Source organism: Equus asinus, chromosome 11, assembly GCF_041296235.1.
Source record: "Equus asinus isolate D_3611 breed Donkey chromosome 11, EquAss-T2T_v2, whole genome shotgun sequence".
NCBI lineage: Eukaryota > Metazoa > Chordata > Mammalia > Perissodactyla > Equidae > Equus > Equus asinus.
The window spans coordinates 54,630,191-54,657,516 of NC_091800.1; the positions used below are offsets into that span (position 1 = coordinate 54,630,191).

General features: G+C 38.7%; 1 protein-coding gene and 1 long non-coding RNA gene across 3 annotated transcripts; one reads left to right on the forward strand and one right to left on the reverse strand.

The window, feature by feature from the left end:
- Positions 1–776: 776 nt before the first annotated feature.
- On the reverse strand, positions 777–25,755 carry EDNRB (endothelin receptor type B). 2 transcript variants are annotated; one of them, XM_014859933.3, is made up of 8 exons: positions 25,175–25,755; positions 23,830–24,367; positions 9,501–9,613; positions 9,161–9,365; positions 6,579–6,728; positions 6,045–6,178; positions 5,387–5,495; positions 777–3,891 (listed from the first exon to the last, which is right to left on the reverse strand). In XM_014859933.3, exons 2-8 carry the CDS (start codon positions 24,313–24,315, stop codon positions 3,757–3,759), a joined length of 1,332 nt encoding a protein of 443 aa, XP_014715419.1. In that variant the 5' UTR covers positions 24,316–24,367; positions 25,175–25,755; the 3' UTR covers positions 777–3,756. The 2 variants fall into 2 exon arrangements, with proteins under 2 accessions (XP_014715419.1, XP_044635773.1); XM_044779838.2 differs by having other exon boundaries at positions 777–5,040; positions 25,175–25,365.
- Positions 24,467–26,573, forward strand: LOC139046506 (uncharacterized). The gene is made up of 2 exons (XR_011506614.1): positions 24,467–24,614; positions 24,820–26,573. It is a non-coding gene; the product is annotated as an uncharacterized lncRNA (long non-coding RNA).
- The last annotated feature ends 753 nt before the right edge of the window (positions 26,574–27,326 follow it).

Here is a 27,326-nt window from a genome sequence, read left to right on the forward strand (position 1 = left end):
TTTATTTTATAGATAATTAAACTTAGGCTCTTACATGTTAACTGGCTTGTTTGAGGTTAGCCATATTTCCAAAACAATCAAGAATATCATTTTTTTTTTTGACTTTTGGTGCTTTTTCCATTACACATGCTGCCTGCCTAACATGATGGGGTTATTCCCTTGGCTCAAGTGAGCCTTGAATCCTGGAAGTGTCCAGTGGGATTTCCCAATTTGGGTATACTCATTAGATCTGTTGATTATTTAATGTTGTTGCTTCTGAGGCTGACTAGACTGAAAGCAAGTCAGTCCAGAGTCATTGCTCTTCACAAGCTTGGCCTCTACTCTATTTGGGTTTCTGGACATTTCCATCTTAGGGCTGCTACATCTTTTGGTTTTCTTCCAAGAATATAAATTGTATTTATTTTGCCTACTTTTACTATAATGAATTGTGTGGGCAACATTACTATTATTATAACTTGACAACTAACTGTTCAAGGGAAGGTAGGCTCTTTTTGGTGACTGCTTAAAGAGGGTACTGCCCATGTTTTCCTTTTCTGTACTTCTCATATAGCTCCTGGAATTCAAACCACCTACATCTTGAAATGCCCAGCTGAGATTAGGCAGCTGAAATCCAGCAAAGTTCAGAGATAACCATAGCAATCTCTAGAACACTAGGCTGGGTTTAACATAATTATATGGGAAAGGAATAAATGCTAATTCTTGATTACTTTTGTCAGAAAAAGAAAGATAATATGTGCTAAGAGATACAGACACATAAACTTCGAGAACAGTCAGTATGCATTTATTTAGTGCTCGTTTTATTTTCCTTGTGTTAAATTTTATCATTTCTGTCTCCTATCTACTAGGAATCTTGCATTTTTATCAATTTCATCCCATCTTGCACATAGTAAACACTCAGAAGAAGCTTGTGAAATGAAATGAGTGATCCCCAAATCACATTTCAACCTTTCCCCTTTGACCTATGGTACAATAATGATTAAAAAGTGAAATGCTCCAAAGGTAGGCAACCAGAGATAGAAAGACATAAGGGACCATTGGAAACCATCAACCAGATAATCATCCTCAGAAAAGTGGATGTCTGTATGTATAGCTGGTTACTTACAACAATAAAATACAACAAAGCAGCCTGGAAACCAGAAACTTGGCATTTTAATTTAAGAACTTTCATATTTCCTCGATAACTGTCTGTTTCACATAAATAATGTCCACTTGTAATATTTGTATTTCCTTGAAACACTTAATCATTTAGCATTTAATGAATTATTGCCTGCACCGTAAAAAATAAGCTGGTCTTCTTTTTAAGCAATTCAAATTTTTATTGGTTTTGTTTACCTAACAAGAAATCAGCCACTATAGTAGTTGCCACTTTAAGTGACCACAGAAAAACAAAATATATAATTATTTTATGTGGTTATGTTACAAGTTTATAAAGTTAGCTTCAGCATACCCAGGTTTTGCTATAAACTGTATTCTTTTGGCCATACATAAGCTGTCAATACTAAAAGATGTCTGAACACGCACCCAGATTAGCAATGTATAAAGGAGAAAGTAGGCTAAAATCACTTGTAAATCTTTTAAGTTTTAACATCCATACCAACGCTATTTTTGTCCTTTGCTATATTATGCAGTCCTTAATACCAGGAAAGATGTTTTAAAGTTAAATAGTAGCACCTTTTCCTATATATTGGTTTTAATCATGCCAAAAAATCATGTTTGTTTCTTACCAACCTTTATCAGTATGTTCACATTTTGAATCAAACATTTTTAGAAATGTTACTGAACACAATTTTATTATAAATAATGCATGGATGTACTCTGCATGCAGTTCAAAATTTGGCAAGATGATTACAGACCACAATGCTGACATGCAGAAGGAAAGGGTATTAGGATGTAAATGAGGAGGAAGAAACAAAATTCAGTACATGGTAATAAAAACGATCTGAAATTTGAATAGGTATAAAACATATTTTAACAAACTGCAAAAATATTTGTGACTCAACGTTAATTTAAAAACTAAAGTCTGAAAGGTCTTTTGTGATGACAGGCATCTGAAAAAGTGATCAGGAAGAAATTAATAAACAAGACTGTGAGTGATTTGTAAATAGAATCCATGTGGCATGTGAATTAATTATTGTCCTTTCTTTTTGGTCACATTGTTGGGGTTTGATTTACTATATCATCACATTAGATGCTGGCAGAAAACAGCATTGCTAGCTTATTTCCAACATGTGGCCCCGGGTTACTAAAATAAAAATGTAGAAACTCTGTTGTATTTTAAGACAGAGTTAAAGCTCTTGGGCCCAATTTGTTCCTGAAGTCACTCTGAGAACATTGCAGTGTGTTTTGCTGGAACAGAATCAGGACCTTTTGCACTGATGTGACGGGGCAATGACGAACGAACGTCAGGCTAAGAATGGGAATCTGTCCCCATGGGTTTCCTCCCCCCTCACCTCATTTCCTCTCCCTTCCGTTTTCTCTTGTATGTATTTTCACACGCATCTCATCCCAAGTTAACCTAAGGCACCTTCCTGGGGAGATGAAAGAATTAGGCAAGAATGCACAAAGTACGGGGTTTTTATAGTCTCAAAAAGCAGTTTTGCCTGTAAGTGACAGAAAAACACCATGTCAAGAATTCTTTTCTATTAGTTATTTACAAAAAATAATATAAAAATTAGTAATAAGCTTTATAGGTAGCTGTTAAATTGACTAATTTGTGTGATCTTAAAAAATAGTCAGTATTTTAACTATCATATTATACATATGCTGGAGACCATTTTTATTACAGCATGGGTGACAGACGATGCTGGCTTCTCCTTTGTCAAGTGGACCCTGCTCCAGCGACTCACATTCTGTCCATTACGGGGTTACTGGCATCTCTCCATTGTAAAGGTATGAACACTGGGGCCTGCCCTTCATTTAATCATCTACACGTTGTGTATTGTAGCTAAGTAATTACAGATGACAAAACTAAACAAATAGTGTTTAAATTACAATAGTGAAAGAAGATGTTTTAATAATCCTGAAAAAATCCTACATAGTATTTTCTTTGCAGAATACATGAATGGGAGATTTCAAAGCAGTCTTCTGGGAGTGTTCCAACCCTTCTCTCTCTTTCTCTTTGTGATATTTGCTCTTCTCCGAATGTAAAAAGTTTCATGATTTTCAAAAACCTTAATCTCTCTTTCTGGTAATTCCTCCTGATCATTTAAATAGGTTTCTAATGTCAAAAAAATACACCAGCTAAACTGCTTTCACATTTTGTGTCCAATTATAGTTCAACCAATGATGTGATACTACGAATAAAAAAGTTCTTTTAAAGAATTTTTAAAATTTTAAGTTGAGCAATTTAAGCTTCATTTAAAAATTCTGTTTTACAGTGACACATTTCTTTTTTTGTATTGGATTTACATTAATTTAAAAAATAAATCTCTTTAATAGGAATTCTGAGTGGGCTCAATTTAGTTGTAAGTGGTGTCTGAACATACTGGAAGTTATTAAGAGCTATATTGAAGTGCTGACTGTAAAAAAATCAAGTGCTTTCACAATGAGGCTTTTAATTCTTGATGCTTTTCTTCTCGTGCTGTAAACAGCTCATAAAATGTCATATGTAACTGTGAGTGTTAAGAAAATAATCACTCTTACATTTTTACATTATTTTGTGCAAACACACAGTTGTTTTGTTTTGGCAAATGCCTCACTGTCTTAATGACTTCTGTCCAAAATAAAGAAGATGAGATTAAGTGAATATTCCTTCATTCAAGATGAGCTGTATTTATTACTGGAACGGAAGTTGTCATATCCGTGATCATTAGCTTTGAACTTTAAGCATGACTGCTTGTCTTCCAAGGACTGTTTTTCTTCAAATGATTGGCACCAGCAGCATAAGCACGACTGTACAAAACAAATAACTTGTTTATATGTTTACATCAGTTACACTCTCATGACCCTTCCTACTTTCTAGGGTTCTGACTTTCTTTGCATGATCCAGAATTCTTGGGCCACTTTCTTTCCATGCTCTCTTATTTTTCTCCTTAAAAACATATAATTACACAAGTAGTATATGACAATTTTTTTAAACTAGAAAATACAGAGAAGAAAAAAATGTATATAATTAAAATACTTCACCTTTTAATTAAAATTAAAAGAGAAAGTCACTCTTAATTCTTGATATTTACCCTTGATTACTTAAGAAATACTCTTAATACTTGATAAATATATAACTCAAGACCTTTTATATGCAAATAGAAATATGACCACACACATACATACACATGACTGTATATGTGCATGTTTCTGGAAGCATGTGTATAATTTATTTTAATAAAATTGTTATACATACTACTCCATAGACTGCTTTTTCTCACTTGACAGTGTCATAAACATCTTTCCATGTCAATGAGTTTAACATTACATTGCCATTTTTTTCAGCCACATGTTATTCTCATGTTCCTTTTCAGTATTGTTATACAATAAGATTATAAACTATAAAAGTGTTTCAGTTTCATTTATCCAATTTTTTTCTTGGATTTTTTAAAATGCAAAACTTTGTTCATTCTGTTTTCTGAGAATCTATATGCATAAGAAAATGAAATGGGAGGTGCACTGTTTTCTATTCTGTAAAATGAAGGAGTTGATCTTGATGATGTTCTCTTCCAGCTCTAAAATCTATGAGTTTATGAGTGGGTAAAGAATTTTATAGACTGCCTTAGAGTTTACAAGGAAGCTAAGTTCTTGGCTTTCCAATAATGAACTACCAGGGACAAATAGATCACTCCCATATAAGGAGAGGGAACATTTCATTTCATGTTAAATTGTTGAAGGAGTGAAGGAGTGCTTGGATGGGTATTACAAGGCAAGCAATTGAACGAAGAATAATTGCACATATTCTACATCAAGGAGCACATCTCTGCTTTACAAAGAAGGTGGAAAAGAAGAGGTAGAACTTGAATAAAATTTCTTTGCTTGTCTTGTTATTCTTATGTCCATGTGAAAAAGAGACCAACTTAGCTATAATCCAAATTGTGCTGCATAGTCCAAAATCTACCAAAAACAGAAACAGTGTATTTAATTCATGTTTTAGCTCTTATTTTATTATGTGATATCTGTCAGATATCAATGCATGTAATTTTTATTAATTTTATGAACAATTCTATGTTTATAACTGATTGGTTGAGGCAGCAGGGAGTGGTTGACTAAGATTTATAGGCAGAAATCAACTATAGTGATTTATGAGCAAAAGTCATATTTTAAAAAATCATCCATGATGTAATGCAAGGGAAAATGTAAAACAATTTACTAGATCTCTCTGGATAGAAATATTAATAGTTTGGAAGGGTTACATTTGGTGCCAGATTAAAGGGAGCTTTTCATTTTGGAAAACTCTTACCTTAAAGCAGTTTTTGAATCTTTTGCTCACCAAATACAGAGCTATTGGATTAATGCAGGAATTCAGGGAGGCCATGTTGATGCCAATGTAGTCCAATACCAACAAAAAGCTGTAAAAAAAACCCAAAACATGTCTGTGAAAAATATGCTGCTCTGAGCATGTATTCTTTGCAGACTTTTGTGTTTTTGTGAAGGAAAAAATTACTGATAACAATAGTTTTGACTTTCTCACTGGCCTTTGCTGATAATAATTCCTCTCTCTCTTCCTCTCTGCCCGGCTCTCTCTTTCCCTCATTCTCTGTCGTTGCCCGCCCTCCACCCCCTTGCCCAATTCTCTCTTTTAAAATAAAATCTCATTTGGAAGTGCTGAGGCTGGCTGAAAGAAGGATTTACAAAGTGTAGAGAAGAATCAGACCTGATGTTTTCAATCATGCTATTGACTCATCATTTTGACAACTCTGGCACTCCATTTCCAGGGTTCTTATAAGTCCCCTTTACTCCTTCGTCTAAAATAGGAGCAAAGGTAAAAAAAGGAGACTCTTAATTGCTCCTTAAGGATTAGAAAAGTAATACCCTCTCTTTCTGCCTATGAAAGGGGTTAATGGAAAAACTTCTGAATGGCATTATTTACAAAACAATTTCTATTTTACCTTTCTTACCTCAAAAGTTCACATCTATGGGGATCATTCTGATCATAAAGAGTGTGTTTCAAAATCCTGCTGAGGTGAAGAGGAAGCCAGCACAGGGCAAAGACAAGGACCAGGCAGAATACTGTTTTCGCCACTTCCCTTCTCTGAAATAAAACCACAGTCAGACACTGAATAAATGGTTCGTTATAATCACGGCATTATCCTTGCTAAGCAGAACAGTTAACACTGTTTACAAAAAGTCAGTGGCATTTGTAAAAATTCAGGACAATGAGCTTCAAATTAAATAGTTAATGTGAATTAGAACTAAAATAACTAGAGACTCATTTTAATAAGTAATGGCTCTTTCTAGATCCTTTTAGATTATATAGAATATCTCTAGATAGATAATATAAAAAATATCCCTTGTATATTCAAAAATACCAGAAGCAAGAAAGGGAAATGTGCTTTGGTATATAATTATTTTAGTTTGTTATCATCACAATAATTTTCTTATTCCTAACCATAATTGTAATCATGCCTTAGTACATATTTCTATTTTCTTACCTGCTTTAAGTGATCATTTAAAGCAATTTGCATGCCACTCTTCTTTCTCAACATTTCACAGGTCATCAAGGTATAAAAAAATGCAGTGATGGCCAATGGCAAGCAGAAATAGAAACTAAATAGCCACCAATCCTTAGCATTCTTGTAAAACTACGGTGAAGAGAGAATTTTATGATTAATATTCCTCTTTAAGAAAATCTTACATACCAAATGTTAAATTTTAAGAATGCTTTTGCATAACAAAGGAAAGCATCCTAAAACAAAAAGGCAACCTGCTGATTGGGAGAAGATACTTGCAAACGATATATCTAATAAGGAGTTGATATCCAATATATATAAAGAACTTATAAAACTCAATATCACAAAAACAAACAATCTGATTAAAAAGAGGGCAGAGGACATGAATACATATTTTCCAAAGAAGACATACAGATGGCCAATGGGCACATAAGAAGACGTTCAACATCACTAATCAGGGAAACGCAAATCGAAACCACAGTGAGATACCACCTCACAGCTGTCAAAACGGCTATTACCAAAAAGACAAGAAACAACAAGTGTTGGTGAGGATGTGAAGAAAAGGGAACCCTTTGCATTGTTGGTGGGAATGTAAACTGGTACAGCTACTATGGAAAACAGTATGGAGGTTCCTCAAAAAACTAAAAATAGACCTACCATACCATCTAGCAATCCCACTTCTGGGTATTTATTCAAAGAAAATGAAAACACTGATTCAAAAAGATATATATTACCCCTATGTTCATTGCAGCATTATTTACAATAGCCTATATATGCAAACAACCTAAGTGTTCATCAATAGATGAATGGATAAAGAAAATATGGTATCTACATAAACAGTGGAATACTACTCAGCCATAAACAGGAGTGAAATCTTGCCATTTGCAACAACATAGATGGAACTAGAGAGTATTATGCTAAATGAAATGAGTCAGACAAATACTGCACGATTTCACTTAAATATGGAATCTAAAAAACAAAACAAATTGAACTAACAAACATAACCAAATAAAAACAGACTCATGGATACAGAAAACAAATGAGTGATTGCCATAGGGGAGAGCCGTGAGAGGATGGGCAAAATAAGAGAAGGGGGTTGAGAGGTAAAAACTTCCAGTTATAAAATAAATAAGTCATGGGCATGTAATGTACAGCATAAAGAATATAGTCAATAATATAGTAATAATGTATGGTGATGGATGGTAACTAGACTTAGTGTGGTGATCATTTCATAATGTATAAAAATATCAAATCACTATGTTGTACACCTGAAACTATTATAATACTGTCTGCCAATTATATTTCAATAAAAAAATTTAAAAATCATATTCATCAAGAAATAAATACCTTCTAAATAAAATCCATTTCATAAATACTATATAGAATTTTTCAGGCCACATCTACTGAACAAATAATTAAATACATTAAATGAAACAAACTTTTCCTAAAAAAGCATTTCAATTCTCTAGGGCAGTGTGCTATAATTATGCATAAAATGTAAGTAGTTGGACAAAATTCAAAATATTTGGAAATTCTAATATTTTTGTCTTCACATAAGCAAGTTATCCTTAAGGTGGTCTTTGTGTGAAATACTACATCTGAATATGTAAAGACATCCTAGTGTTTAAGGGAAGTTTTCACTTTTTAACAAGTTTGTTTCATGGGAAAAACAGATATGAAAAGGTCTATGTTAATCATTTAGCTCAGTAATGTATAAATCTAACCTATCAATTAAAAAAAATCAAAACTGCTTACGACATGCCTTTTCTCTTATTCTTTTTCTGCTCTATTTAAAATTTTTTTTTTAAAAACTTGTTGCTCCAGATTAATCTGCGTCAGAGCAGAATTTAAGTAACTTATGCAGTTCACATTAATGTCCCTCTTTATTCTTTTGATTACCATGATATACACAATTCGTAAAGTATCATGCAGTCTTTTTACCTATAAAATAGAAAATAATCATTGGTGACACTTGGACCAGCCCCCTTTGCTTTAACTCCTCTTAACCCATTCTGTTGGGAAGATCCTTTTACACTAAGGCTCTGTCCTCTGATGACCAGCACTGCCCTTCTTTTTCCTATCTCCTAATTCAATGTTCTTGAATAAATGGCAAAGATGAAAAGTTCTTTGCAATGGCAGCCTTCCCTCTACAGAGAGGACAGGCTTGCTGCTCAGAATCCCGCCATAGCAGGGCCACTTCTACTTGACCATTCGCTGAAGCAGCCATTCTCTCTCAAGGCTGCTGTGTTGTCTTATGCAGAATACGTAGTAGTGGTCAGTCTTTGTGGGGATTTGAGTAGAAAAGCTGTAAATTCAGACAGATTCTCTCCTGTGAACTTGGGTTATCTGCATCCCTGAACACCAGGATTTTCTTGGAGATGTAGTGACCCGGCTTCCTGCAGCTTGGGTTGTTACTCACCATTAACCCCGCAGTCCTGGAACTTACACTTTAATTTATGCCAAGGACAGTCATAAATCAATACCTTCCCAAGAAGGGGCGATCAGGGGGAAAATACCTAAATATTTATAAGGCAAGATGGAAAGGGAAAAAAAGTAAAACTTACCTGCATGAAGGCTGTTTTCTGAGTGGGATGAAGCAGGCAGATTCGCAGATAACTTCCTTTGTAGTCAGCGGTAATCATATCAAAACCCACGGCTTCAGGGACAGCCAGAACCACAGAGACCACCCAAATTAAAACAATTTCTACTGCTGTCCATTTTGGAACCCCGATTCCTTTAATTCGACTCCAAGAAGCAACAGCTCGATATCTGAAGAGCAAAATAGAATTGTTTGTCAAGCTGGCAGAGCCTGGTTTTATTGAATTATATAGTTTATTTTCTAAGTTACAGAGCAATCACTAGTATAGTGTCCAGGATATACTTCACTTAAATATTCACTCTTACCTGTCAATACTTAGAGCACACAGACTCAGCACAGTGATGCCCACGGAGGCCTTCTGTATGAAAGGCACCAGCTTACACATCTCGACTCCAAAGGGCCAGTCCTCCGCCAGCAGCTGCATGGAGGAGACATGAAGCTCTGTTAGGGAGACTTTCATAAGGCGCCCTCGCAACTGCATTACTTAGTGGAGAGTAATTAACGTACAGGGTAAGATAGCAAATTCCAGTTCTTATTCTTTTCCTCACGGACTACTCCTTTGAAAAGCACCAGTGTTCGATATATGGAACAAGACAGTGGGCTGGGAATAATGAAAATGCAGCCAGTTCATGAGAATTCGTTATGCGTTTATAGTAGCTCAGGGTCAGGATCTCAACCATGGGGCCAACTGAGGCCCGTCACTTAACTTCCCCTGACAACACTGAACGTGCAGTGCTGAACACGTCTCTGATACTGTCATGGAGTCTCAAATGCTCAGGTCACGGCCACGTCAAGACATGGGTTAGTTAAAAATAGATGATAAATGTTCCTTAGCTAGAGAGACTAGGCACTCCCATGGAGAACAGCGTGGGCATTCGCCTACTTTTTCTTCACTGTAGTCAGCTTACTTGACTGGATAGTAACTCCGCCACAGTAGGCACACTGCTCCTTGAACACACCAGGCACAATCCTGCCTTAGGGCTTCACTGCAGGTCTTTCCTTATCCCACAGATCCACCTGGCTAACTCCCTAACCTCCTTCAGGCCTTGATCAAATCTCATCTTTTCCACATGACCTACCCTGATCACATTATTAGTACAGCAACCACCCAGGCCTCCAATCTCCCTTACTCTACTCCACTTTTGGTTTTATCTATAGCACTTATCAACTCCTATTGCATATATTGTAACATTTACTTATTTGTTTGTTTAGTTTTTGCTCTCCGGAACTCTCAGAGTACAAGACAGAATATGACCTCTGCAATTCCCAATTATACATGTATTTCTTTCTGTCTGACTTCAGACTATGCAGCCATCTCTTGTTAAACTCAGTTGTTTTCTTTCTTAAGATGACTGGGTGTGCCCCACACTGGCTAATGAATCCCTTTAGGTAAACATCTGGATCAAATGTTCATGAGGTTTTGAAAATAAAGAAAAGTATTTCAAATCTATGGTTTTTTATAAATGTTTTAAAAAGTAACCTTCCAAAAGTGAAAACTATTTTGAAACACAATTGAATCTTTCTGTCCTTTCACTAGTGAAGGTTCTTTCCAGAGTCTGTCAAGCTGGGCGATTGTTCTATAACTAGAATGGCACCAAAGGCTGAAATGTGTATCTCATTACCAATATGACTTGGAGCTCCAACAGGGGATCAATTTCATTTCTAAGTTAGACATGAAAAATTACACCAACATGTAGGACAAATGTTGGCAAACTTACCACAAATATACTTATTACAGGGTTCTGAAAGCCGACAGAGCCAGTCAGGTAACATAGAGGAATGGAGGGGGCCAGGTGTAAGAAAGTCATTGGTGTTGGGAAGATAATAGGGAGTGTTGGGGTCTGGGGTAAATCTCATCTAAAAGGAGTAGCTGCTAATGAACATGATGTGATTTTTGCCAAGGGACTCTAAATACAAAAATCTCTTGGTTTTTAGACCCCAATTGAAATTTTTATATGAAATCTCACAATTTAAGAAAGTTGTCAACTAATTCATTTTTTTAGAAAAATTGTCAGATAACATTGTATTATCATATTAGGAGAGTATGGTGGGATTTGGGGTACCGTCTTGATAGGCTTCTCAGCAAGGTCTCTCAGAACAGGCAACATTTGAGTAGGGACCTGACTAGAATAAGAGAGTAGGCCAAGCAAAGAGCGTTTTAGGCAGAGGAAAGAGCAAGTGCAAAGGCCCTGAGGTCAAAATAAGCCTGATGAGTTGAAGGGACATTAAGAAGGCTGATAAGGCTGAAGTGGAGTGATCCAGGCCAAGTGTCTAGGATGTGATGTTGTAGAGGTAGGAGTTTGAATGTTTTTTTGAGGAAATTCATTGCTTTTGAACAGGAATATGGCATGATCTTATTTATGTTTTTAAAAAGATCACTCTGGCTCCTCAATGTAGAATATATTGTGTGGCCAAAAAAGGAAGCTTTCGTGAGAGCTCATGGTGGGCTGGACCGTGTGGTGCCATGGGGCTGAGGAGACTGGGTTATAGACGTACATATTTTAAAGGTAGAGCCAGCAGGACTTGTGGATGGGTTGGATGTAGGATTGACTGAGGAGTCAGGAAACTCAAAGAGGTTTATCATGTGAATGGTGGAGCCATTTATTGAAATGGGGAAGACTCAGGGTACCAAGGTCTGAACCAGCTACAAATTCAAAGTGCTTCAAAAGAACTGCCAATTACCCTCAGAAATATGAGAACAAAAGGTTCCAGACCAGTTACAAGGACTCTGCCAGGCCCAGCTTGGTGTAAATGATCCAGACCATATTCTGTCTAATCATTCTGGTTGTCCTTAGATGAACTAGGAAAACAAAAAAAAAAACAAAACTAACACTGATATGGCACTTAAAATGCACTATTCTAAGCACTCTACACATCATCTATCAGTGAATCCCAAAAGCAATCCTAGGAGGTAGTATTACTATTATCCTCATTTTATAGAAGAAAATTGAGGCACTTAGAAGTTTATTGACTTGCTATGTTGGTTCTAACTATGTCCACAAATTCTTTGCTACTCCTCCCTTCAAAAGGTGAAGCCTCGTTTTCCTCCCCTTGAATGTCGTTTGGACTTAACGATTTGCTTTTAACAAGTAGAATGTGGTGACGGTGATGATATGTGACATCTGAGACTAGTTCATCAAAGGCATTTTAGAGCTTCCTCCTTGCACTCTCTTGGGCACTGATTCTGGGGGAGGCCAGCTGCCATGTCAGGAGGACACTCCAGCACCTCCACTGAGAGGCCAACATGGCAAGGAACTGAGGCCTCCTGAAATGACTAGCACAAATTTGCCAGGTGTAGAAGTGAGGGGATCCTCCAGCCCCAGGCAAGCCTTCAGATAACTGCAGCCCCCGCCAATATCTTGACTGCACCCTCATGAGAGATGGAGCCAAAACCACCCAGCTAAGCTGCTCCTGAATACCCAACCCACAGTCACAGTGTGAGATAATAAATGTTGATTGTTTCAAGCCACTAAGTTTTGGGGTAATTTGCTGCTCGTCGTTAGACAACTGATATACTTGTCCTTGGTCACTCACTTAAGTAAGTAGTGTATCCACATTCGAACCCACATGGTCTGATTCTAGAGTCTATAGTGCTTTAGAAAAGCTGACCTTAGAAAAGAGAATGTTTAGAATTAAATCAATATTAGCATTTTAAGGCCCATAGCTATGTGTCAAATAATGGTAAAATATTTAGATGTGGAGTAAAATTTTCTTCTAACCACTTAGCTATTTTATTCATGTCATGTCCAAAAATTTGGATAGTCTCAAGTATTTTATTGTCTCAAACGAATTCCAAACATGCAAATATTAGTATCACACAGGTACAGCCATCAGATGAATCAGGATGAATGAGTGTCCAGGCCACTGCAGGGAAAGAAGTCCAGCCAATGAAAATGAGCTCTGCAGTGAAACCAGGCCCTGTTTTGAGGTTCTATTGTCTTTGGCTCAGCCTAGAAAGTGGATGCTTGCTCTTCATACCACTGGGAGGCCTGCTGCCCAACCTCTGACCCAAGTTATCACAGAGGATAGAGAAACACAAACTGAAAACTCTAGGGATTCTCTTCAAGTGTAACACAGAGATAGTCAGAAACCTAAACGCAATGAGAGACTACGGTTTTCTAATCTACCCTTCAAAAGGGAAAGAGACTGCAAAAAAAGGGAGTGTTAACCTTCATCAGCTTCAGTATTTCACAGTTTCAATTCAGACCCGAATGCTGCTCGTCCTGAGAGGCCATAGAAAATGGGGGATGGAGTGCCCACTGCCACTTCTATTATTTTGTAGTGAGAAGGATGATTTTGGCAACCTCTGACTCTCTCAGATCAGAAGGCTTTGCGGAGACATCCAGAAGCCTGATATCCTGTGACAGAAACCATGCCCACAACTGATGCTCATCTTTGTCTTCATGGCCTCCACTAAGAAAGTTTTGGGCAGTTTAGTGCCTGGAGCTTATTTAAATGCAAAGACTTCAACCTCTTGTTTAATGGTAAACAAAGTCCTGGGTGGGGAAAAAGCTGTGAAGTTAAAAAAAAAAAAAATCACTCTCAACCAAGATGATATCTTTAAAATTCGGTGAAAGAATGTTCTTATAGATTTTTATGATTCCTGAAAATTAATTGCTTCACTATTTGCTGTCAAAAATAATGACTTTCAACAACTATAATTTGAAGTCCAACAATATAACTTTCCTCTTTGTAGAGGAAATTGATTCTCTTTGTTGCCAGAGGAAGCAACTCTAAACCCCACCAATGACACATTCTTATTCTTTATGTTTGGTTGTTTTCTTTGGACTTTACCCCATCAAATTAGATAACTTATGAGCAAGATCTGAATGCTGAAGACAAATCAAGCACATAATCAAACAAGACTCTCTGATTGCAAAATGAATGTTAGAGTTCGAGATTGGTTCCAGGTCCCCGCCACATGAATTAAATTTTCAGGTCTTGTTTAAAGTTAAGTTTGAATATACGTTACCTACAATTTATCAGATGTAGCCAGTTAGAAAATACTCCTATAACTGACACTGTTTTTCACACCGTGAGTCTCATTCACCGAAGAGCTTTTGTTACTGTTAGGTCCTACGAGAAGGTGGTGGCCAATTGACAAATAGCAGCCTATGCTTGTGCTGACCCTATTCCTCTAAAGCCATGCTGCTTCCTTAGCACATTTCTTTTGTATGAATAAACACAAATAAATAAACCCTAGATTGAAAAAAGTTATGACCATACTGCTTATAAGGTCTCTCCTCAAGTATGGCTATGATTTCAAAATTTTATGTTAGGACAGCTGCTTGAGAAAAAGAAAAGGCAACAGAATCCAAAGAAACTGTTTTTACATTACATGATAAAATTATTTTTGAACCATATAGGTTTTTTTGTTAATTTCTAAAAGGATAAAGAGCCTGAACAGGAAATAAATATCTTTTCTTTAAGGGTATCGTTAAGTGAGTCCTACAAAAATTTCCCCAACCGGGGGATTTACATTTTTCATTTCTCTTTTAATTAAAAATTACATTCTTGAGAAATTAAATGGAGAAAATCCTGGTAATACACACTACTGTTAATACCCAAAGGAATCAAGCCTCATAAAGTCAGGAAATGCCAAAGTTAACTGTCTTGCATTAACAAATGTTCAATTGCCTCATTAACCATACATACCATTTTTTCTCCTATTTTTTTATTGCGAGAACACACTGAGCTTTAACTCTTTATTTGTTTCAGAATATTCTACAACATTTTTAATGCCTAGCACAGTGCCTGGCACACAACGGTCACTCATTAAAGCACCTTGAATAACAGTGGATGAATGAGTGGATGAATGAATTATTTGATCATAAGGCAGAAATCATGTGACGAAACTTTTTTATGAGCTTTTCAGTTCTCATATTTGAAATGAATTCTTTAGAGAAATGAGATGACTGTGTGTTTATTTGTTGTATTGTCTAGTCCATGTCCTCCCCACTTCCAGATGCTCAGGTCTTCTTGACCCATAGAGCCAGGGCCTCAGGGATTGAGGCATGAGGAGGGATGGCTGTTCTCTTGTTGGAGTTTTGCCTCCTGAGCAGGCTGGAAAAGGTGAAAAGCAAAAATTCCTCTCCCACCTCTCTCTCCTACTCAAACCTGTCAGCGAAATGACTGACATAAAGCAGACCCTACTGTTTCTCACTATGTAATGAGATCCTGTGAGGAGTTTTAGTAGTAGAGGATTGTAAATTTGGTGGAGATGGACGCAGTAAGCATAGAGACATTGTAAGAGATTATCATTTAAGAGGGTGGTTGAGCAAAGTATTAAAGATGACAACTAGGGTTACTTTGCCAGATTGCTATCTGCTTCATCTTGCGATGAACTGTGAATATTTCTTTCCAATGACTGGTATTATAGAAACGTTTTTACAGTAAGAGTCAAAAGAGGGAAATAACGGAGTGCTTGTGTTTCACAACTTTGGGAAAGGGTGTATTCTTCTGTTTTTATCTCAGTTTCCTGTAGCAGATAAGAGCTTTTCTGCCTTTGAACTAGTGTTTTTAATAAGACAAGGCACCCCTATTCAAGGATTTCCATGTTAGATCTCCCTTTTTTTTTTTTACTCATCTGTGTAGAGAGAATTTAAAGTAAGCCACTGGTCAAGTGCATAGAAAATATTTTCTTGACATACATTGTACCCATGCCCTTGGGGACAAATATCAATTACAAGTTCCACCCTGCATCCATCAAAATGCACTTAATCACTTAAAAGTTGGGCCATGTGAGTTAGAAATATGTGGGTCAGAAATAATGTCAGTTTATCCCCCAGCGGTGCCATTTAAATAGACCACAATGTGAACAGCGCCCCCCAGAGTTGTGCAACGCAGAAGCTCTATCTCTAGGAATCTGTGCATGCACACCCACAAAGCAGAGGGTGTCCCACTGCTCTAGAAAGATTCCTTTGACTCGCTAAAATAGAACGACGACTCCCTGAAGATGAAGTAAGGGTTTTGAAACAAACCTCAAAGAGAAGCAAAGAGATACGAAAGAGATGAAAAATAAATATTTCTTAGGAGAAATTTAAGTTCACCTTAAATATATTTCCCTACCAGTGTTACAGTGAAATTTACTTCTTGTAATAGGCCTATAAAGAAATGTATTGCTACTCTCCTATAATCTGAACCTAAAAAAAATATATCCACAGTTTGTGCTTAAAAACTTTCATTGACACATTACATATTCTGAAAAGATCCAACCAAGAGAAATAATAAATGCTATTTACGACCCTAGCCTACTGTTAGAGTCACTTATCTAAGATGGATTTTCTAAGATCACCATGACACCTGAAGAAACTGAAGAATTATAACCTGATGGCCTCATGGCTCAGAAAGACTTTCAAACTTAATGAATTCAACAAGCCTTATTAAGTAATTTCATGTCTTACTGAAACCTAATTCTACTGGTAGAATATCCTTGGGACACTGGTAAACTACTATCAGAAAATGTTTGATTATTATGGAGTCTAAAAGCCCTTTAAAATAATTTGAAAACACTGAGTCAGGGGGAAGAAGACAATGTACAGTGTAAACATCCAGAGAATAATTTTCCTCCTCTCTGGAAACGATAGTGAAGCTAAAGAGGAGAGAAGTAGAGAGGGGACAACAGGTAGGAGGCAGGAGTATGGCAGTGAGTCTCAGGGACAGAGAAGAGTTTGAGAAATGCTTAAGGCAACTTGCTCATACATTTCTGACTAAAGAGTGACTCTTTCTCTCTCTCTTCTGCCACTTTCTTGTTCCTTTACATTTTTGCCATAGGGTCTGTATGGAAAGAGAAATAATGAATCTCTACAATAAAAGCCTTAGAAAGAAAAGAAGTCTAAAATTAGAGAAGTTGTCAGCTAAGGTATACCATTCACCACACTCAGCTATCTCCCAAACATAACCAACTTCTTCTTAACTTTGCAAAGTCCTGAAAGAGCATGTTTCACTTAATAAATTACATCTTGCATCTTATTTCAGCTCAGGCTTTATCTGTCAACACCCTTTAAAGCACTTAATCATTTATTAGCATTTGGCATGTTTCTCTAAAAATAATCAACTATAGCATATTAGCCACACAGAGATAACCTTATATGGTTTTCTTTGTGAAATGAAGACCATGGCTCGCTGGCCATGAAACACCAGGGTCTTGGCTGTTATCCTCTTGTAAAGCTATGGAAATATCTTCAATCCTGAAAGATTCATTTAAAGTGAGCAAAGGAAAAAATGTAAACTTTTGATAGATAAGTCTCACCATATTGAAGTAAACATTGCTTTGACATTTTAAGATGCTTGGATTTATGGAGTGACCAAGTGGCAGATCAAAGGCAAACACAAGAAGTACCATAGACTTAACCTAGGGAAACTTTCAATGTCCAAGGCCAAGAGTTTGCCAACCATCTTGTCACAGGAATCCATGTTTGAAGCAGTGAGTTGGGAATATGAAGTCTTGAGTTTCTGGGTTATTTGAATTCTGCTATTGACCTGTTATTCAGTTATGACCTATATCCTCATACAGAAAGGGGAGCAAACTTTCCCCCATCTTTTTCATCTGGACAGTTACAAAAATATGAGTTACTAAAGCCCACTGCCCTTACACCTTATATATAACATCTTTCGTCAATAAACACTTGTCTGGTATTGACTGTTACAGGTGCTCTGCTAGGTGGGTGTGGGGAGTTAGGATTTCTTTGTTAATTGATTTGAGGTCATTCAAAGCTTCCTGTCTTATTGTTTAATAATACTCTTGTAAAAGCTAGTACTTTAAATGCACTTAATTGGTAATCCTTAAAATTTTTTTGACTTTAAATAAGTGAATCTCAAAGGTATCTAGGTTCTGGTTCTGGTTCAAAATTCTTCTGCTACTAAAAAATCTCTAAATATGACTAAAATATCACTAAAATGTCTTAGTTACTTAACTGGAAACGGGAACAGCGTTATTATCTTGGAAAAATTAGACTCCCTGCCCCATGACACCTCTACTTCTTGAATTGCTGAGTACGCATAAACTTCCATTTAAGGATTGCAAAATTATGACTTCGAAAGTTAAATTTAATGCTGTTCCATTAACTTTTACTATTAACTATGAAACTAGTTAATTAATACAGACTTGTTAAGTACTAAAAGTAGTCTAAGATCAGATAGTGAGAAAGGTGATTTTGATCAGAAATATAGTTTTGAGTGTGTCACAAACAGACAATGTCTGATTACCTGACAAGGTCACTTTACTCGAAACTCATTTGTGGGTTCAGTGAAGCAATTCCACATTTTAATGTTAGATGCACCCCACCTTAACTAGTTAAATGTTAAGGATCAGCAGTTTCACCCCTCAGAGCTACGAAGGCAGTCTCTTTGCCTCCAATAGCGCCTACAAAGTCTTAACAGCAAAACCATCTAAGGGCACTCCAACGGCTCACAGCCTAAATTTAAAAAGCTCTCCGTCACTACTCGACATCCGATTACACTTAGATCTTTATTAAACTAATGTCCATTTCAATATCTGTCCTAGTTTATAAGCAGATTGTTTTCAAATGCAGTTTGCTTAAACATAAGGGAAGCTATATTTGAGAATTAATTGTCAACTCATTTATGTAAACATAGTACAAAGAGAGTGCAGTTGTTAAATAAAATCCAGAAATAATTTAAAAACATTATTTACTCAAGAATTTTTAACTACTTGAGAAGTTAAAGAAATTTTAGCTCCAATGTGCACTCAAGGCTTGTTAAATATCATTGCTAAACCAAACAAAGCCAAACCAACTAACCAACCAAGCAAGAACATAAAAACGTTCACAGCGTCCACAAGTACATCAATCTCTTTTGATTCCCACATAGCTTTGACATTGGTGCTCCTACAACTTAGTAGTTAGATGGCCTCTCACAGGCACACACACATCTAAATTACCACACTCATTTTAGTCTATACAGGAAGGACACAATAAGTAGCTTGTGAATAAGGAGATATTCATCCTCACATCAGATACTTAAACATTGGCTTTTGGGTCAGGTACAGATATAAACCACGTAAATATTGGCATGGTGACCCCTGTATATATTAGAGATAGACATTAATACATGTATATCTATGTGGACATGTTACATAAAATAGTGATTCAAACTAAGAGTACAGCAATAACTTTGGGGCACAATATGGCAATATCCGTCAAAATTGCAAATGCAGATATCCTTCAATCCAGTAATTCTAGGTCTAGAATTTACCCTTCAGATATAGTCACACGTGTGCAAAGCCGTATGTACAAAGATGTTATTTGTAGTCATGTTTATAATGGCAAAAACTGAAAAAAGAAAACTCAAACACATTTCCATTCATGTTCATACACACACACACACACCCTAATAACATTTATTTATTTGCTTACTTTGTGCCAGCCACTGTGCCAAATGATATTTACCTGTCTACCTATGTATCTATACATTCTTATAACATTTAATATATTTATATATGTATATGTATACACATAAATACATATATATTTTAAAATACCCTTTTTGGATTGCAATCAGTCCCTTTTCATTTTTCATCTGGATGGTCTTATGTAATGTAGTGTGTAACAGCCCTACTATGTACTTTTGAGAAGGATAAACAAGGCTTTTATTTTCAGTAGTTTACTGAATATTTGAAGTACTTCAACAGCTTCAGTTTTCTGACTGTCTTATGACACCTCTCTAGCCATCAAGACAAGATTTCCTCCCTGGCACAGGAGACCTGGTGAGTAGATTGACTCTTCCTAGAAGTTTCTGAATACCCAGTTCCTTGAGGGAGTCAAGGCACAGCTGACATGTTTCCTAAGGTGTTTCAGTCCCTCACGCAGTGCCTCCTTGTGAAATCCCGTCTCATTCTACAGTGGTGTCAAGGACTATGGCTTCCAGCGAGATCTGTGACATTTTGTGGTTTGTCAACTTTGTCAAACTCCAGATTTACTGAACTCCAGATTAATGTAATAGATTCACATTGACATTTCTGGGCTCCTGGGTGTTCCAATAGATGGAGTGAGAGGTTCTATGAACCCCCAGAAATTGTAAATGTGTGTGTGTGTGTATATATGTATATATGTGTATTATAATATATGTTAATTATAATGTATATGTAAATTACCTGTAATAAATTAATTACAGATAATATGTAATATATATAATTAACCGGATTCTCAAAGAAAATTGTAATACCCCACAAAAACAAAATCAGAAATCACTGATTTAGAGATTCAAATCTCCCACTTTAGGATAAATTTAAATGGCATTCATAATTCGCTTATATAACTTTGTGTGAAGTATAATGCCCGGCTACTCTAAAATTCTAAATGCACTTTTTCAAACTTACTTCCATGGTGTCACAATTATTTAGGGGAATAAGTGGCTTTCAACTGGTTCTGTATTCGGTGTTTTGGTAAATAAAGCCTTTAGAATAACAAACAGTGATAGTATCAATGTTATATACTACAGACCATCTGAAGGGGATTTCAGGAGACAGAAATCTTCAGATGATTCAAATTAGAACTAGAAGTGCTTGCCAAGTATCTTACCGTGTGGTAGCGTGTCACATAAACCAGTGCAGTAAATGAGGTCCTAAGAATACTCCAGGTTGGAAAAGAGCATTCCGTGCCCGAGCTCACTCAGTGCAGGGGGACAGGGAAGATCATAGCTCTAGGGCCAGATGGCCTGGGTTCAAGCCCTAGTTTCATCACTTTCTAGAGGTGTGACATTGGGCAAGTTACTTCTTCACCTCTTCAACAGGTAGTTTCCCCATAAAACAAGGGTGATAACAGTAGCTCCTCCATAGTGTTTGTGGCACTGATTTAATGAAATAAGCTAAGTATCTAATGCATAATAAACGGTAGCCGTTATTGTTATGTTCTCTCTCAAGTGACACATATTTATGCATACTATAAAAATAAACCAAAGGCCACTACATAGGATTCACTGATGGCAAACCTAGTGATGGGACCTAATTCTATGTGATGGATTCATTTATGACCAATATAGATGACTAGATGGTCACATTTGTAATAATTTTGTTTCAGAAGTAAAAACAGCTTTAACAGACTGAATGACTTCAGGCAAAAGGATGTAACTTCTTAGGAAAATCATAAAGGACTTTGAAATGAAAGTAAAAGCTGGGTGCCCCTTGGGAGTCAGATATCCTCTGGCTTATCAAATTTAATAATTTGACCAGACAGAGAAAGTATGATGGTCCTAGAAGAGCTGATGTACATCTGGCCTGGAGGCAACACATCGAAGGAAAATGTCCTCAACCCCACTTTCCATACAGCACTTCAGCTCCTGGCTGACTTATGAACCCTCAGAGTTCATAAGAAGTGGTTGCCTAGCAGGATTTTAGGATTTCTTCTATTTATCCCCCATTTCTGAGAGTGTCTCCTTCTAGGGCCTGGATCCTAATCCAAATCCTATCTGTAAACCTCAGAAATCTCTTGGATTCACTTAAAGTGTGGCTCTTTGGATTAAGATTTCCAAGAGATTCATGAAAGGCAATTTAAAGGCATGCCTTATGGTGTCTTCTCCTGCCACAAAGATCAAAGTGTCTCCGGCAACCCTTTTCCAATCTAGCCATTTTTTCCTGAGTCCTGAGCCCAGGATTAGCTCTAGGCAAAGCCCCAAAGCACATTCCCAATCCCTTACACTTTAGTTCTGTTTTTATGTTTGACTTTCCACTGCTGAGCATGATACGCAAGCAGAGTTTTACATATTTGCGTATCCTTTAAATTTTCTGGCTCTTTCACTTTGGCTATTTTTCTTAACACCATAAAACCTTAGTCAGTGGACACTAACAGCGTTATTGTAGAGTTGAGGAAACTGAGGCCCAAAGATGCTGGGATGTGTCCAGAGTCCCAAAGCAATTTGGAGTCAAAAAGTGTGGGGGTTTATGTCCTGCCTTAGCTCTCTATCTCCTCTGATGCCCCTGGTAATCAGACAACAATGTTAACCGCTGAAACTGTTAGGCACTCTACATTGAGTGCTCTTTATCTTGTCCGCTAAGTAATCAACGAGGTGCCACTTACACATTGGAACCTGACGGATTTGGGTCTGATTTCCACCTCCATCTCTTTCTCATTGTGAGACCTTGAACATCCTATAAATCATCTGTAAAATAGAGTAATATCTCCTCGTGGGTTGTGGGAAGGAGGAGAAAAGGAAAGTAACACATCTATTCCAGAGCTTGGCCCCCTGGAGGCATTCAATATAGAGTAGGTGCAGTGCAGTCATTCAGAATAGTGAACTGTGTTGTGTACTCACCAGTCTGGGTCTCCTTCTTGTAGGTCATTTGCTTCCTAAAAACCTATTCCTATTCTAGCCCTTATGCTTTCAGGGCCCTCCAAGAAAGTGATTCCCAAGGTTAGTGTACAAATGAATCACCTAGGCATCTTAAGATGCAGATTCTGGGGCCGGTCTGTGGCCGAGTCGTTAGGTTGGAGCTGGAAAGATGTTGTTTGAATTGATAAGGGCAGACACAGCATCTACTAGGGTTTAGGAAATCATCCAACTGCGAACAGGAAGAGGAAATGCTGACTTACCAAAGGTTTGTGAAGTGTAGTCATCATTGTTAGGAAGTACTCATACAACTTAATTTATTTACTACTCTGCCCATTGCCTGCTGTGACTAAGGCCAGTTCCTGCATATAAGAAATTCACAGTGTCTTTTTTTTTTTTTTTTTTTTTAAGGAAGATTAGCCCTGAGCTAACATCCACTGTTACTTTGGTGGCCAGGGCTTAGCAGATTGAGATTCTGAGCACGGACCTAGTACTGCTCATCAAGCCATGCTGAGGCAGCATCCCACATAGCAGAACTAGAAGGACCTACAACTAGAATATACAACTATGTATATTCTACATAGTTTGGGGGAAAGAAATAAAAAGAAGAAGATTGGCAACAGATGTTAGCTCAGGTGCCAATCTTGAAGAAAAAAAGATGCAGATTCTGATTTTGTCAGTCTGGGGTGGACTTGCAGCTCTAACAGGCTGTCAAGTGATATCAACCCTGCCAATCCATGGACCACACTCTTTTGGTGAGGAAGATTGGCCCTGAGCTCACATCTGTGTCAGTCTTCCTCTATTTTGTATGTGGGACACTGCCACAGGATGGCTTGACGACTGGTGTCTAGGTCCACCCCTGGGATCCAAACCCTGAACCCGGGGCCGCCAAAGCAGAGTGCAGGGACTTCACCACCACACCGCCAGGCTCTCCCCTAGGCCACACTTTTGAGTAGAAAGAACGTACCCAGTGAGCTGGACTTAGGGACTAGATACTTCAGAACCAATGGTTCTCAAACTTTACAGTTCATCATAATCACATGGAGGTCTTGTTAAAATACAAACTACTCTGCTCCACCCCAGAGTTTCTGAATCTAATCTTAGTAGGTCTAAGGTGAGGCCATAAGATGTCATTTCTAACAAGTTCCCAGGTGACGCTGATGCTGCTGGTCTGGGGACTACACTTGTTCTAGGCATAACAGAAGGCTACAGAATACCAGAAGAGAATTTGGCTCCAGTGATTACTGACTTTTAGGAGGATCTTCTTGAGTAAGCTCCCAGCAAAGGCTCGCCCATCTCCCCCTTACTAACCCGGCCCCCACAGTCGAGATATTAGCAGACTTTCTTTACCTTGTAGACATTGATGGGGATGTCAATGATGATGTGCAGCAAGTCTCCCAGAGCCAGGCTGGCGATCAAGATATTAGGGCCGTTCCGCATGCACTTGTTCTTGTAAATGATTCTCAGCAGTGTGGAGTTTCCGATGATGCCCAGCACGAACACTAGGCAGGACACTACTGTGTTGATGTACTTGAAAGTCTCCTTGATCTCGATGGTTCTTTCGCACGGGGGAGGAGGGAGGGTGCGTGGCTGGGCTCCTGCCGTCCTCCCTGCTTTAGGCATTTGCGGAGGTGCTGATGACCGCGGCACGCTGGCGTTGGACCCCGTCGGCCAGGAGGTCTTAGTGGGGGGCGTCATTATCTCTTCAGACCCCAGAAGTGGCGGAGTGGCCCTGGCCGGCGGGAATCTCCTCTCTTCTCCCTGGACCCCTGCCACGCCGCAGGCAAGGATCAGCGCCACCAGAACGCGTCCACACAGGGTTGGCAGAGGCTGCATGCTGCTGCCTGCTCCAGCGGGCGTCAGGTGGCCGCTCCGCAGCTTTCAGACTCTGGACATCAGCAAGGGAAGGAAGATAGGACCCTTGGATCAGCTACCCCAGCCACGCCCCTGCAAACCGCTAGCGCAGAGCGCAGAGCTCAGCTGCGCCACTACTATCAGCGCGCAAAAGTAACTCAAGTTGGCGCGCCAGCGGGAAACTCTGGCGCGTGTGACCCGCCTGCGCCGGTCAACTGTCCTTTTAGAACCAGCTTTCTCCGTGTTTTTTCTTCCCTCCGTTCCCCCACCCCTAACCCTGGGTAAATGATTCGCAGTGAGGCGGGGCATTCTGGAAGGGGTGTACCAGGGAGGGAAGGATGGGTCTCCAAGGCAAAGCTCTGAGCTCCTTGGTGTGTCCGGAGGAAGCATGTACGTTCTGGCTAGGCTAAGGACGCGTGGGCTCGCGGGGAATTACAGCACCTACAGGCCAAGGGCATATGCCAATCTCTGCATTTTGCTCCACAGGGAACGCGGATACCCGATGTCTGAACAAGACTCCTCACGGCGGGTGAAAGCTGCTCCGCCTGGGCTGCCCGCCCTCTGGTTCCCCCTGCGCCCGCAAGAGTGCGCGGGCTGACTGGGAAAATCTGAGAATTCTCAACTCGGTCCGACTTGGGAGCGTATCAGCCTTTACTCGGAAGCTTCTGTCTCCTCCAAGTGGCTTGAAACACTTACGCGCTCTCCTTTACTCCAACCTCATCTAATTCGCTCTCTCTACTTAACTTTTTAAAAAAATATCTTCAAACTAGTAGACCAAGCCGAAGCCCCAGGACAAGGTTCAATCACCGATATTAATTTAACACCAAGCCAGAATGTTTACCTCGCGGATCCGACGCACCAGGCGCAGAGCGACGAGCGGGGACTTTCTTCCCTGGACGCGCTCGGCTCCCAGCTCGGTTCCAGTTTTCTCCTGGAGCAGAGCACGCCTCCCTTCAGCTGCAGGCGGGTCTGGCTCTGACGAAACGCTGAGGGAATGCCAGACAGTGTAGCCTCCACAGCGTGCTCGGGGTCTTTGCTGTCCCTAGACAAGTACTTTTATTCATTCGTCCCTTCCCCATCAATCACAGCCAGACTCCTCCCGCGCCTTGCGACCGCGCCACAACCTCTCCCCTTGGGCGATGCCTGGACAGCATCAGCAGGAGCTACCCGTTGGAGAGGGCAGTCCTCCGCCAGAGACGCATCCTGAGAAGCTGTTTATTTGTCATAGTTCTAAGTTCTTCAAAAGACAAGCCTAAATCAAGGGCAACTTTTCACGCACCCCGCGACGCGCTGGGGAATCCAGACTAGAACAGGACTCTCTGTTAAACGTGTTAACCTGGACTTTTAATGACAACTGTGCCTTTTCTTTCTGGTAAATATCCTGCTATGATATCTAAGACCTGGTTGGTTTGGGGGCGCTGCTCTTTGCTCCGTTTTTGTTTTTGCCTTAAGTTTCTAGTCCACATCCGCCCCAACACGGAGGAGGGGGATCCGATCCTTTCTTCTCAAGCCCTCGCTCACTGCCCTCGGAGAGGACTAAAATTTCTCCCTCGTTTCTCTAGCAGTGGCTATTCTCTCTTCCTCTTATGTCTTGAAGAGTTATTGTCAGGCCATCTCAAGGATGTTTATACTGTCGAGGGACCTGATACCTATAGGGGACATGAAAATAATCAGAAAGCTACTGTTCAAATACAAGATGATATTTGTTTATCAGGCAGAGCATTAAAATAAATTCTTCCTATCCATTCTGGAACTCAATTTTTAAGGGATAGAGAGAAATAATAGTGACTGACAGTTTTGCCCTAAGTTGTATGAAACAGAAGTCAGAAAGTCAGACTGTGGGATTCACGTTGGATATTACTCTGCTCTCCTCCAGTCAACTAAATCCCTGTTGAATCTGTGAAATGTCAGACCCAGGAGGAATCACTCCATGCAAGCAATTCACCTAGAGGCTAGGTGGCTCATTCTTGGCTTCTCAGCTTGTTAATGTCATAGATGGGATAAGAATCTTGGATTTTTGGCTCCTATGCAATGCTTTCTGGGAAAGTGAAAGTAGAAAATCAATTTCTATTTAAAAAAGTGAACTCTATGTGTGAAATATGGTCTAAAGAACATGGGTAAAGAGTAAGGCTACAGGAATGAGAAATATGGTGTTGTGAGTGCTAATGCCAAATCTGGATGTTTTGATCACCGTACTTGTCTTCCCTGTCTTGGTAAATAAAAACAAAGTCAACATTCAATTTCTTTATAGCTGAGCCAAGTAACAGTGTTATGTGAATAAGGAATGATATAGGTGCATTTGGAGTATGAATATTTTGCTCAGTTGTGAACCTGTGCTTTTCCCCATCATTCATAAATGGAGGGACCACTTTCTCTCCCTCTCCATTCACTTTCCCATCTTCACCTCCATTCGTATTTCATGCACCCAGTCCTGGATGTCTATTCTAAGCCTCACCAAGATCTCTCTCTTCTCTTTTTGCATAGCACTTTAAGACTGTTAAACACAACTGAGCGCTTGATCACATAGAGACTTTTATGGGTCACTATTGATTTCATGTGAATTAATTTCTTTTTCAGGAGAGGGGCAGAATGGTAGGTTCTTTCTGTACCATCACAACACTTGTCACAAGCTGAGCTCAAGAACTACTTTTTATAGGTTTAGTAATTACAATTTTAAGCTATTTAATTATATTTTAGGAACTCTAGTTATAGGGCTCAAGAACAAAGCCAAATAATTTTAGGGTAACCGTACACATTTCTCACCTTGAATTTAAAACACAATGTTGGCTACCCCCTATATATGGTCTCCTACCTGTGTGAGGCACCTTATTCATAGGATCTCATTTTCACCCTCACAGCAATCTTTGAGTTAGAAATTGTCTTTCATGATTTTATAGGTGTTGAAATGGAACCTCAGAAATTCACTCAACGTCACAGATTTGGAACCAAGATTTGAATTCAAGACTCTCTGGTTGCACAGACTGTGCTTTTTT